The sequence below is a fragment of the Diaporthe amygdali genome, assembly GCF_026229845.1.
Source record: "Diaporthe amygdali strain CAA958 chromosome Unknown NODE_29_length_634662_cov_65_424859, whole genome shotgun sequence".
NCBI lineage: Eukaryota > Fungi > Ascomycota > Sordariomycetes > Diaporthales > Diaporthaceae > Diaporthe > Diaporthe amygdali.
Window position 1 is genome coordinate 553,353 of NW_026517049.1, and position 14,406 is coordinate 567,758.

The 14,406-nt window shown below is 55.9% G+C and overlaps 1 protein-coding gene across 1 annotated transcript; it reads left to right on the plus strand.

Moving 5' to 3' along the window:
• Positions 1-834: 834 nt before the first annotated feature.
• On the plus strand, positions 835-3,521 carry J7T55_004445 (uncharacterized protein; the record flags this gene model as incomplete). Its single annotated transcript, XM_053132099.1, has 4 exons — positions 835-1,600; positions 1,697-2,117; positions 2,183-2,754; positions 2,803-3,521. 4 exons carry the CDS (start codon positions 835-837, stop codon positions 3,519-3,521), a joined length of 2,478 nt encoding a protein of 825 aa, XP_052990058.1.
• Between the last annotated feature and the right edge of the window lie 10,885 nt (positions 3,522-14,406).

Here is a 14,406-nt window from a genome sequence, read left to right on the forward strand (position 1 = left end):
AGTGCTTTGGAGGAGTTTATCTTGGGCTGGCTGGCTCAATCAAGTGTTTCGTGCAAGTCGGATCGAGTACAGTACAAAGGGCGAGCGAGGACTAGACCCGAGCCAGACCTGTTGTTATGTAAGCGGCGCCGCGCTACTGTGGTAGGACAGCCCACTTTTTTGGCCAGCCGCCGAATTACGGTCGACCCGACTTCCCATCCCCAGGCCGTACGCCAGTCTCAAACACACATTCACCTGGATCATCACTTTTTCCCATCGCCGAGTTGTCATCAACGCAAGTCTCCCCCCCCAGGCCCAGGTACGTCTTGCTTGTCCATGCGCTCACCTCCCATCATGCATCTCGCTTCACTCCATTGATCAAGCATGCCACAACCTGATCACCGTCATACATCCCTCAAGCGAGCCAAGATGACTTTGCTCATGTCTGTGTATCATTTAGAGCTACTGAAATGTCAAGCAAGAAAAAAAAGCATTCACTTGAACTGATTCGCGTCTCGCTGTTTTCCTCCGTGCCACCAGCTAACATGTCACATTCCTCAAGCGACGTCGCGTCCTTTGGCAAGCTTGTCTGACGCATCGACAAGGTCACTGTCACTGCCTCGTCCCTTGACGAGGTGCAGGACTCGTCTTCGTCCAGGCTCTGCATCGCCTCGGATCTGCCAAGGGTGCCCCATTGCCGCTGATGTGAAGGCTCGAGGTGAAGATCCGTTCCAGGACACCACCGTATCTTCCACTTGAGCTGGCACGCTTGTACTTGTACGGAGTTGACCTGGTTTATTCTCTTTCACGCCCATACATGCGAAGCCTTCTGACCTTGTCCGAAGGTCTTCTGTGATGGACAAAGAGGTGCCTGAGGAGCCCTCCGCTCCCAAGGTGGAGGCTGTACCCGAGGACATCCAACAGGAAGAGCCCGAACAGCCTCATCCATCACAACCGCTCCAGCAATACCCATCTCCTCGCGTCGAAGACTCTGATGCTTCCTTCTTTCAAGGCGATCGGCAGCTCGACGACCCGCCAGATCAGCAGCATGTAGAGCCACCAACACCGCCTCAGCGGGCTTCTCGCCCAGATGTGAATGCTGAGGATCTTCAGCTGGGTGGCCCAGGCGAGGACCAGATCCAGCAACTGCAGCTTGCTGCCCAGATGTCCCAGGCCATCTCTGGCGTGGTCGGCACCTCGAATCCGGAGGAGGATGATTTTGATCCCCAAGAACCCAACCTGCAGAGCCTCCAACAGCTTCAGGATACGCCGGACGCCCACATGCAGGGCCAAGAGCATGTGCTGCCTGAGCTCCCCGAAAATATCCAGCCCAGCATACAACAGGATTTACAGCAGAGTCTCCAGCATGTCATGCCCCACCCAGAGGCTCAACAGGAACCTCAGCTGTCTCAACATGGGCAGCACCCATCCCATGCACACCATGCCCAGTACATGGACCACCAACAACAACCACCTCACCTCGGTCCGCCTGTTCCCATGGGGCTGGGCCAAGCCCAATACGGTGTCGGCGACGTACCTCCCCGCAAGAGATCAAAGGTCAGCAGGGCCTGCGATGAGTGTCGGAGAAAGAAGGTGAAATGCGACGCTGCCTCAGAGACAGGTGAGGAGGCTTGCTCTAATTGTAGGCGCTCAAATGTACGGTGTCTTTTCAGTCGAGTTCCACAGAAGCGTGGTCCATCCAAAGGCTATATAAAAGAGCTTGCCGATCGTATCCACTCCATCGAGGGCAAGCTGGGAGGACAGGCGGCGGCAGACGCTCTAGCCGGAGAGCTGGCTGCATTACCGAGGCGTGATCTCGCGGACAGCTATGCTGCTGCTGCTGCTTCCGCACAGGTAGAGGAGTCTCGCAAGCGTCCGTACGCTCATATCTCTTCCGAAAACTTCTCTACTCCTTCCCCACTAAGGCAGTCTGGGCCGCCGTCGGAATCCCGCCCTGCCTTTTCTCAACAAGCATCCTACTCTGCCAACAACCTTGGTCTCAAGCCCCTTCTGCCAAGGGAGAGTACTAGCACGACACCACCACAACCTCCCAACATAGAACCCCTTCAAGAAGAGGAACCGCAGCCTCCGCAGCCTGACCATCTCCTCCCCGGGGTCGAGGATGATGCTTTCAATGCGTAAGTTCTCTTGGGTCTCTGCAAGTCCTCGGATCCATGTTGGCTAACCTGACCGTGGCCCACAGCTATCTGGGCATCGTGCACCACGTCCTGCCCTTCCTGCCCAGTTCCAAAGACACCCTCAATTCGCATCTGGCACATTGCAGCCCTACACTGCGCAGCGCGTTCATCGAGGCCCTCAACTCTGCCATTGGATCATTCGCCGTGCGCAATGTACAGGGCAGTCTAGCAAATGCCAACCGACTTCTCGCCGACTTCGAAGTTGAAGGTGGGAGGAAGTCTCAAATATCTGGCCTGATTCACTTGCAGTGTCTGATTCTGATGATCATCAACACCGACAACGCTGGCCCACCCTCACTCGTCGGAGAGCATGGAGGACCAGCCAAGGCCTCCCTGCTTGGCCGAGCCGCTGGTGTGGCCTACGCTATGTCAGTCCCACAAGAGGCTACCGCACTAGATGGTGTCTCCAATGTAGAATCAGACCAGTGCATACGGATCCGGGCGTGGTGGACACTGGTCATACTAGATCGATGGAATGCCCTTTCCACGGCAACCCCCTTGATAATCTCCGGCGATACGATAGTCTTGCCATCGAACCTCAAGCCGATCGTGGGCGAGGCCAACTTTCGCTTCACCTGTGAGTCCTACTTGAAACAGACACATTGCACTATACTAACATCTCTAGTGCTGTCGTACATCATGGGACACTGGGTGCCCGCGTCAGTGCTTGCGCCCACGAACTCCACCCCGGGAGCTGCAGCTAGGGCCGCAGCTACCTTCCACCTGAACATGGAGATGTGGCGTGCCCATTTCCCCGGGGATATTCATCCGGACGTGGAACCTGTGCTGCATCTCGCATACTGGCATTGTCGATTGCTTGCGTTCTTGTTTACGCCCTCCTCGTTACTGACAGATGTTCTGTGGGCCGTGAAAGAGTCCGTCGGGCTTCTGACTACACACTCTCAGATGATCAGTCCATTGAACCATCACTTCACATCTTTGGTCGCATTATGTCTACTCGAGCTAGCGAACCTCAAGGATTCAGAGGACGAGGCTAAGGAGCTATTAAATCAGCTTTTGGAGGCTAATATTGCTCCATCGAGTTGGGATGGGCCGATTCGCAACAGAATTCGAGACACCATGCGCCCTCCTGGCAATGACGCCACTGAAGCCGCTGCTAGTCAAAGCCTACAGCATCTCGCCGACCTGGCCGCTGCGGAGGTGGCGCCGGCTGGTGTCAGTAACGGCGCACCTGCGGCCATCGCGCCGATGGAGCCGATCCACGGGGATATCGAAGAAGTGCTGAAATTCCGCACCAGCGACACGTACGAAGACCTCGGTTTCGATCCACGACAAATGTTGTGTGGCGGTTATCTTAACGCCATCGCCCAGTACTCCTCTTAAGACGGGGAATACTCGAGAGTCTCACGAGGAGCCTTACCTCGGAGGTCCCATGCCCAACGACGCTCACCTTATTTGACGGGTACAGCAAGGCAGGTTTCTATTCGGGAGGGAATCTTGTCTGGCTGGGATGAAGTGGTTGAGGACTATTAGCCATCCCTTGCATGCTTTCCTCTTCTGCACCTGTGGGAAAGGCCGTCATTCGACGGAGCGTCTTGTTGCTTTCCAGGTCAACTACCTCATCTCAACGAGCTGCATATGTCCACGGACCTTTCAACTTGTCCAAATGTTGAGCGCCACCCAAGAGAATTGCCACAGTCAAGCCTCCTTGTCGATTCATATTCGAGTCTTATATCGATCCACTTACGATGTCTCGAGGACCATGGGGTGACCACTCGTCATCTTTTTGTACAGGATCACTGTGCTCAGGTCCCTTCTGATCACATTGCTTAAGTTACTTGTTACGTTTGGAGGTGCCTGTGTGGATATAAACTGCTAGTTTACCATTCCCATAGGCCTTCCTGTTCTTCCTTAGGTAGTCACTGGACCCTCAGTTTTGAAGAGAGCGGGCAGAGGAGTCAACTGTTGAGAGACCTCGAGATTGACTGGTGCACAGCGATAGACTACGAAGAAGATACTATATCATAGGCACGACTCCTGGGGATCGATATTGCTAGTAGCCTAGGGGTTGGTCCGGTTCTGAATACAATTGCAGCCGCACCGCCATGGTCAGCCCATAGCTATTTGATGCGTCGTGACAGTCCCGGCATATTCTACGCTTTTTAATGACACAACAATGAGCCTTATCATATCAAGTTCAACGAACTATGGTTATGGGTGGCATCGACAGCCCGCACGGTGGGCTCGGTTCTCGCCCTCACCCCAAAGCGATGACTCGCACCACACCATCCAATACCTCGCCACATATCTGCCGACTTCCCAACAGCATGGAGCTCCTTACGCACCGAGCTGGTCGAAGCCATGCTGCAGCGCACGTAGCTTTGGGGTTTGCTTTTTCCCTTCATCACCTTCGGCAACCATCTCACAGCGGTAGCCGGGTATTACGTACCTCCCGTGGATTTATCTAGAGAATGCAACGCTGCTGGGTGGAGGGGGCCGCCCCACCACCCCTGGGGGAAGGGGATGGGGGGGTGCCACTTCAGTCAGTCGATCCCGGCAATTTGGGTAGGGTGGTGGTGCTGGTACCGCGAGGTTGCAATCAGATGTTGGCCGAAACGGGCGCTCCGACACAGATGTTTCTTTTTGGGAGGGCCCGAGGATTGGGGGGGGGGGGGTTTGTTGTAGAGATTGCACCGAGTGCAAAGGGTTCCACTCGCTTGTAAGAGAGTGCTCGAGCTGTTCTGTTGCAGGCGCCCCCCGGATGGATGGCAAGGCAGATGAGCTTCAGCGTGGTTGAGTCGTGGAGCGAGGTCACAATCTCGACCTCTGCCAGCCGCCCGCCCGTTCGTGAGAGAGCTATGACCGCGGCCCGGCTGGACTTGCCCTGGCTTGGTCTTGGGGTCTTGCGGGTGCATCAATCATCCTGTACTTGCTGTTTTGACTGCCTGGCCCGAGAGTCTGGGACGGGATGGCATTGCTTCTTGCGACGCAGTTAAGTGCGAACATGAGGTTCTCCGCGCACGACGATAGCGTTGACACTGAAATTCAGATGCAGTGACACACAACAGCACCAATAGAATCCAGGCGGATTTGCAGCCGTTTGACTGGATAATACGAAAACGAGCCTACGAGAGTGCGAGAGCTTATAGCTGCTTCTTCAAGTACCGATTAGCCCCCCACAACCCGCGGTAGTGCGGCAGGACTTGACTCCTTCCAAGAGGCGAGCCACATCGTTTACAGCTCGGTCAGAGCCAGCAGACTGCTAGCACGCCTGGCACAGCTAGCGATAGTTGACGCCAGTAGTATTCCAATGGCTGCCCTGTCACCAGTCTAGCTATGCATTGTGCTGACTGTCTGGGGGACACCACTTAAAAAGCTGATCAGGGCATGTGGACGGAGGTTACAAGGCCCCCATCTGACAAAGTTTGTGCCAGGGAGCTCTCCACCCTAAAACGTGGGATATGCAGCTAAGATGTTGTGGTATATCTCGTGGCTTATTGACCCCATCAGCGAGAATAAGACCATGAACCTCGTCCTGTGAAGCGATGTGACCACTGATCGGACAATCGGAAGATCGCCCGCAGTTTTGAGTAGCCGGTTTACGGCATTGTGACGACCAGTGCAGAGAGGACTCTCGACCCCCAGGCTGATGTGGTCAGGGCCTGGGAAAGGAACACACTGCGGGGACGAAAGGAGATACCCAGAGGGATCGAGAAGGAGAGAATGTGGCCACAGCTGATTCCCAGGAGTTTCAAGGAGAGTCAAGACGATCTCTTAAAACCGGGCGCCCAGCAACGGGTCTTATGTTCATCTATGCCAGTGCGAAAACGTCTACGCCAACGGAGAGATAGGACAGTAGACGTCGATACACGTGTAAACACGTGATATCTGGCAGGGCTTACCTTTGGATTGCATTGCAGACTCTGGCACCGTCTGACGGAGCTTTTTCGCGTCTTGTACACCCCGTCTTCATCGGTCTAGCAAGGTCCCTATCACATACTAGGGCCAGTGGCGGCACTTGCAGCCCTGCGGTTGCTAGACCGAGGAGATGTTGATGACTTGAAAGCCTCGCCGGACAGCGGCTGCGTTTGGTACAGGAGTGTGGCACCCAGGGAGATCCTGGAATCGAGGTGGTCTTGAAGCAGCCCTGGCTGATGTTGGCTCAGGCGCAGTAGCCCGTGTGGACGACGCCTTGTTCGATCGAACATGGCCATACACGTAGGAATCTCGTCATGTCTGCCGCACGAGCATACGTCCAGTTGGATGGGTGCAAATAAGCAGCCACTCTGCACAGGTGCAAGCGAGCAGTTCCTGAGCAGGATCCGAGTGGCACGGGGAGAGATGCTCTGGAATGTCCTGCAAGAGAAGCGTGCCCCCAACTCAATGGTCGTGTTGTATAAGGGAAGGGCTTTCTTGATCCCGGTTGATCATCTAGCAGCAAATCCTTCCTTTTGCCCGTCTTCGGTGACGGGCATGGCCGTAGCCAGCACAGCGGAGATGTCAGGGTGGACGCCGAGGAGCTAGGAACTGACAGCCTCAAGCTGCGGAGAAGCTCAACTCGATCTGCTGCTACTTATGCAAAGTGACAGCCAGAAGCAGTAGGGTGGTGGCGCTTGGACGGAAGTCAAGTCGGCGTGGTCGTGGGGGGAGATGGGAGTGGGATGTCTGGGAGAGAAACAGAAAGGATGTGCGTGTGTGTGAGTGTGTGTGTATGTGTTGCGCGTATGCTCAGGGCTGCTCCAAGTGGAAGGAAGAAAATTTCTGACTTGTGGCTGCAGGGAAGAGCTCCGAGGTGGCCCAAGCTCCCAAACCTTAGTGCAGTCACGGTTTGCGGTTCAGTCGACGCCGATATGTCATAGCGGGGTCCTCCGTGGGAATGAGAATTCGTACGAGACCAACAGACAGCCTACAGCCTACAGCCTACAGCCTACAGCCAACAGCCAACAGCCAACAGCCAACGGCCAGCCAGCCACCTACCAAATCCAGATCTCAACCAGACTGGGAGATGCAAGCTTGCCTTGCTTTCTTGTCTGACAGCTTGACACCTCAGTGATGCGCGATAGCCGAGGGCAACACGATGAAGGGGGGTGGGGTGGCCTGCACGCTGTGCACGCTGCACACGCCCCCACCCTCCTCTCATCCTCCTTGGCGATCCTGCATTTGAGGCAATTCAGCCTGGCCCTCTTTACCAGCCACCCGTGGCATAGATCACCGTAAATGCAGGCCAGCATCCAGCCAGCTCCTGCACAGCCCGACAGCGTGAAGCCGCGGTGTGCGGGGCAAAAAGATACTGGAGACGAACACGACGGCCCCGAGGATAAGGATGAGCACCCAGCTGGAGTGGTCTGACATGGACAGGACTAAGGACGCCCCGAGGCGAGGGACAAGTTCTCTGCATGCAATGGACCGCCCGCGATAGGCTGTGGGTGGTGGTGGTGCGGGATATTCAGGAGAGCCAAAAAGGCATCGCCTGCGTCACCTGCATCACACGCATCACCTGCATAGCCTGCTGTGCGTATAGAGGCAGGAGTGCGGCGCAGGGCGCGGGCGCAGGATCGAGAGAGCTTCTTGCTGCAATGTGCCACCCGCCGAACAACAGAGGCAGGCTTCTAGAAGGCCGGATGGAAGCGAGATGGGGATTTGGGGTCCGTCGCATTGCGAAGTTTGTGCAACCCAAACCTCGCACTACGACCGCCGCACCACACAAAATGCGTGCCCATCCCTCCTCCAAATCCCTAGTCTGAATGGTGCCGATCCCACCCGTCGTCTTACACGCAGTAGAATAATAACCGCCTTGTCACGCAGCATCTCCAACTGACGGGCCGGATCTGCCGCGCTCTCACCACCATGCCCATGCCCATCCACGCCATTGAGGCGGCCAACACCATGTCCCATTGTATCCCAGGTTGGCGCCCGGAGCCATGGGCGACTTCAGCCTAGCGAGAATGCTATAGTTCTCTTGGCCTCTCGCCCCGCCATTGATTGCCCCCCTGACGCTCGCTGGACTCGAGCAGCGACCCCTCGTATACAGGAATTTCCAAGACTGCTCGACTGGCGCTTGAGCTGGGTAATACGAAACATGGGGTCTTGCTCCCTGGTCACGGTTGAAGTCCAGGCCGAGGCCGAGGCCAGGCTGCAAAGGGAAAACCCATGAGTGTCCTACGTGGCCCGCAACTCTATATTGCTCTGCGGCTCGATTTCTCCGTGGCTGTCTTCGAGAATGCTTGCCGGCTGTGCCCGATCACTGTTTGATGGTCTGAGGACCTGCCTTCATCCGCGAAGCTTCTCCCTCCTGCATTGGTGGAGGACTAAAAGCATGAAAACTCTGTGTCGGAAGAGTCGCTTCAGGTCTTCGATTCCAGCCTCGGGCTATTTCGCTCCCGTGAGCTCCTTAGAGGAAAAAGAAAGGGCTAGTTCCAGCTACAAAGTGTATCCGTATTCTGTCGGGAGCCGCATCGGCAAGTCTGGTGAAGCTGCCACACCTTGCGGCTTCCCGTGCCCTCGGCCAACAGCGCCAAGCAACAGCGCCAAGCTGCAGCGCATCAAAAGTCGGCACCGGCGCCGCTCAACGGGCCGTCCACGACTCTGCTCACCGGATATGGACGTTTCTGTTATTTCACCACGTACCAAGGTCTTTCAGCGCCGTCTGCTGTGCGATAGGACTGCCATAGACGTGGCCATGGCTTGCCTGCAACTGACATGCTATGCGGCCATTGTAGGGAGGGTTGTCGGCAAGCATCGTTTGCATTGGGCGAGTAGTCAATGACATTGGCAAGAACGGAAGAGCAAACTCGGCCTTGATGAGATGCAAGCCAGACTTATCCATATCGGCGCCATGATGTCGGTCACGGTATGAATGTCTGCCGAATATTCGAGGAAACGCGTTGCTTCATCTGTATCCCGTGTTATCCGTCAAGCTGGGACCACGGTGGTGCCGGCTCGGCATGAACGGCACCGACGTCCCCAAACCACGGCCAGGTCTTCCCTTGGGGTAGCAGTCCCAAAATCGCCAGCAGTTTGACATCATCTCGCTACTTAGACGCGGGCGTGTCAGTAGAGACGGTGGGAACGACGCACATGCGCAACCACTGGGAGGAAGTAACACCCAGAAGGGCCGGCCATGACTTTTCCCAGTCGGACCGGCCCCGAACAGGTGATTCCTGAGACCGTAGTATCAACAGCCCGAGGCCCTGCCACATGACTGGGACTTTGCAAGTGCTTAGAGCCGTCGGCAGCATGCCCACCCAGCCAGAACAGGCCAGCTCTGCGGTTTGCTGGCTCAGTGCGGCTACGTCGGTGTAGGGAAAGGATGGGATATCCCCATGGTGTGTAGCAACTCACTGAACCGCTGGTGAGCAACACGTAGGCCATACGATCGTCTCTCACCTGCAGCTCACACTATCTGAGGAATGATATAGTAGACGGAGACCCCGTAGATATGATGACTTGTCGCCCGATTGAAGGCTTCGACTCTGCAACCGCAGGCTAAAGGGAAAAGGCAAAGATCTGCCATGAAGGATGGAGGCGCTCCCGGCTCACACAAAACTCGGGCGGCAGAGGGTGACAGCTCGCGCCACTAAAAGAAGTACGGAAACCTGGGGAAATCCAGGAACGTCACCAAGGGTCCAATGGCGATCAGAGGAGGCTCAAGATGGAGGGCCTAGTTTCGGGCCTGGAAAGGGCACTCGGACTTGAAAGCATTGGTAAATGTATGAGGGACTTAGGGATCGAGTCTCATCCTGTAGGCGCAACAGTGCGGGAGCGTTACTGCAGTGAAGCGCAGTGCAGTGATAGTTTGGGTTGTACCACGCTGACCACCTGCGGACCCCAAAAGCCCGCCCGCGAAAGACTGTTCCAGGGCGCGGCATCCTCTAGAAGTGTCCTAGAAGACTGCCAAGTGGACGACCCTGCCGGAGCATTATCACGCCGGGTAGGCACATGCTTCTTATTTCCTCTGACAGCATGGTCAAAAAGTATAGCGCTGCATCAAATCAGGAATTGACTGAACCTTTTTCCATGACAAAAACATCCCTTGCAGGAATTGGGGTGTGTGCCAGGACAAGAGTATGACTACAGGGATACACAAATCGCGTCGCCCGACTCTGAGGAGTGGTTCGTCCAGGGGGGGTGTCCAGCGATCGGGAAGATTCGGGAGCGCTCTGGGGAAATCGGGCTGCATAACAAGGGTGTTTTGCGGAGAGAATCTGGGGAAAATGGAGTTTGGGATTCAATGCCGACGTCAATTGACCATCTGGAATGGAGAAGGTTGCCTTTTGACGCCTGAACTCTGTCTTACTTGTGCCAGAATGTGGTGTTGGTGGAAGTTGATGCTACAGGAAGGGCTCACAGACCCGGGCGAAAAAGGGGACGTGAGAGGCAGTGGCAGCCGAGATGGCAGAAAGTGGTACAGTGCTCTCTCTCAGTCCGTTGCAGTGAGGAGGGCCCAGATCTGTCCATCCTAGGCCCCAGGTACGTACCTTGGGGGTACGGTACCTTCTCTGACTTCGACCTCGGGACTTGCCATGCGAGCTAGGGAGACACACGCAGCCGCTCCTTGCTCTGCAGCCGCCCGTATGGCAGCTCCCTGCAAGTAACAACGACGTCGGTGGCGATCCGCAAAAATCTTGTTCGAGGTAGGTGTGTGGGCACTTGCAAATTTTTACAACTTCGCCAACGGCGCACAGCTGATGCTAGACCAAGTTTCCGTTGCTGACGACCGAACTTCGCTGCGGGTGTGGGGACTGCCTAATCCCGGCCGACGAGGCCAGCAGGGCTGTTCCGTGACAGTTGGCTTTCGGCCCTTTGTTCAGGGCAGGCATCCCAGACATATCCCGCCGACCTATGCCCGGGCGGTCATTGCTCCTCATCATCATGGTGGGGCTCAATCCGTGCAGTACTGATTGGGTATGTATCGTCAGTGCCAGGGGGCAGACGATTGGTCCGAAATATGTCCATTGTTCGAATCAGTCGCTGGACGTGTCCCACAATCGCATTCAAGAGCCTCTAATGAAGTTGCGGATTTAGAACTCCTCGTCATGTCGACAGTCATGGTCGACTTGTCAGATTCAGATTTCCGAGGTTTGTACGAAGTAATCTTCCTCATGATGCGTACCCAGGCCGCGAGGTTTCACCCGGTGCAGCAAATCGGACCCCGAACACGCACATGTGTTGAGTCCTCGCAATTTATGAAGCTGACGCAGGAGCTGGCTTGCATCCAAAGCTACGCCTACAGCCGTAGCCACCAGCCTCCTACTCCGCAAGGTACAGATACCTCCACGCTGGATGTCGGGTGTTTCGTCACGAGCCTGCAAGTTCTGGTCAGGTCGACGACTCGACAGGCAGTGTCCGGAGAAGATCTTCATGTCCCCGAGCGTTGAAACTTTCTTGACGGCCTCAGCCGCTGCCAAGGTTGCCGAGAGAAGGGACAAACGTACGCCGCCTCGTCCCGTACGCGTAAATGTCTGCAATATCGGACGCCAATATGACCGTGACCGCCCTGAATTTCGGGGGTTCGAAACGAAACAAGTGTCCTGGTAAATTTAGAAAGCTCACATACGCTTTGCAGACTGCCGGAGTATCAAGAGTGATATTCCTCGGCGCCAAGGTGCTTGTACGTGTCCCTGGGACATATGTCTCGGTGACGGGTTCGGGGATGTACAGCGTCGTCGACCGTGGCCTGCTTCTGAGTCGTCCACCACCAGCCGCTGCGTTTCATGACAGTCTCTGGGCGAGGGAGCACTGTGTATCAAGTATCAATAATAGTTGGGGGTTTGATACAGCAATGGCAGGTCTTGGCCTTTAACGGCAGTCATATATGTCTTGAGGAGGCTTATTTCGCCAGGTTGAGATGTCCGGAAGGCTGATCCGAAGCCATATATTGGAATCTTACGCCTGGCGAGACCCCACGAGATGTTTGACCGAGACGGCAGGGCTTGGCTCGACGGGCAATCAGTTGGTATAGACATAGTATACACCCCAGCGTATGATTGTTTGGTCCCACTGGCCAGGTATCAAACATCCATGATACTAAATGCTATTATTATTCCACAGTCCAGACAGTCCCAGCGGCCAGTGTGGGGTGTCTGATTTCCGTGGTTGCTTGTGACAATCTTTTGATCATCACTGCAATCTTGGCAGGAGATTGCCTTTGGTGTGATTGTTTCGCCTCATTGATTTGACAAATTGACGGGCCACGATTCCCCGTCGCTGTTGGATATCGGATTGAGCCTGTACCGCGCAGACAAGAGCGGTCTGACTGGGGTTGTAGCTATTAGCGGGCCCTACTAGGGCTGCAAGAGCTAGCCAGGAGCCCTAATGAAATGCTTGATGAAGATTGCATCGACTAGCACCATGCAGGACAGGTGGTGAACCGCATATCACTGAATTTAGCCCCCCTGCACGGTGAATATGGGCAAGGTGTGTTGTTGGAATGGGACCGTAAACGGATGTGCGGGTAGAATATGCCTGTCGTTGAAGGACCAAGACCAAACAATAACGGGACGCAGAGTCTCGACCACCGCTTCGTCACGGAGCGACATGTTCGTGCGTCAAGCAGTATAGGTTCACGTTCCCTTGAGCAGCGTCGCAAGAGGGTCCGAGTTCACTATTGTCAATTACAGTACCAGCAGGCTGAACGAACCACTGGAGGCAGACGCGTGCGTACGGCGTACCATGCCGGAAAGAGAAGCTGCAGCCTGGCGCAGGACACATCGTGAGCTCCCCAGGGTATCCTTCACTGTGGTGGAGCTAGGTCCAAGCGACCGAGACGCGGGATAGGTTCTCCGCCAAGGAGCTTTGGTCAGTGTCGCGGATAGATGTCGTCAAAAGTCCAGAAGATTTGACTGAGATCCGAGTCAACAGCGGAGGTTAACATGGGCGGCTGGATTTGGATCTCAGGGTTGGCAGCTTGTGAGACATCCAGCACTTGGCAGGTCACATTGATGACCCCGTGCGGACGTGAGAGATCGGTTCGGGGAATGCAAGCTGCAGTCATTCTGTCAGTCACCTAGTGAAGCAAGTAGTCGGTGGGTTGGTGGGTTGGAGTCGGTGTCGGTGTCGGTGTCGACGACGCTGGGTGTGTCAAGACGGTAGGTTGCGACACAGGAGGAGGAGGAGGGTCTCCAAATCGAAAACCTAGCTGGATGCGGTCGAGATGAGCGCTGCAATCGGGACTGGCTCGGCTGGGGGGGAGTAGGGTAATCCTATCGCGTATTCAATTTTGCTGAATTGGTATTGGTGACGGACCAAGAGCGAGAGACACAGCGAGCGAGTAGAGTGCGGGCCAGCAGGCCATGAGCCAGCAGGCCAGGCAAGGGTATGGGCATCCCATGGGCATCCCATGGCATCCCACACTCGCCAGACCTCGTAGGCTCGATTGGGGGGCAGACGCCGCCCACTTGCACGCCCACTTGCACGCCTGCGACACTGCGACGCTGCAACCCTGGACCTGGCCAACGTGTAACTCTGCACGGCTGCGTCCCATCCCAAGGCCATCCCAAGCCATCCCAAGACAAGACTGGATCAAGAAGACAACCCTGCAGATGGGAACCCCCCAAAGATTGAGCCGTACTGTACTCTGCACGTACTGGTCCCACACCCAGCAGCGCGGGTAGCGGTAGCGGCAAGCGGTAGCAGTGACGAGGGCCAGACACAGACACAGACCCAAGCACGGGGGGCAGCGCCTGCTTGTCGAGGATTTCCCGCCCCGTCTTTCGCCTAGAACAGGCAACGCAACGCAACCCAGAGAGAGCAGGGAGCGGAGATCCAGAGACCAGCGCAGGGGAGAGCTAGCAGGGCCTTGGCTCGTGAACTCTACTGCACTCTGCACTCTGCACACTGCGCTCCCTGTGCCACTGCAGCTTCATCGTGGAGGCGCAGGCTGGCAGAGCAGAGCAGAGCAGAGCTGACCTGGCTGGATACAGTATGGCCGACAGTATTGCGTACGGATGACTAGATGGGTGGATGAGTAGATGGATACATACTGGAGCTTTGTCAGGGCCCAGAAAAACCAGAGTACAGTACCTAGGTACAGCACCAGAAGCACCAGCGACAGCGACAGAAGAACCCTGGAGGCAAGACAAGACGAGACAGGTGGGATAGCCTGGCTGGTGTGGTGCCGTCATTTGCGAGATGTGATCTGGGGCGGTACTTGGCAAGTTGCCGCATCAGCAGCGGGATCGTCAGGTATCTCGATTGTACTTTTGGTCACCGTGCCCTGGCCAGGTGCCCTGGCCCTGGAACCGGACCTGGGCCCTTGGAGATGGAGACT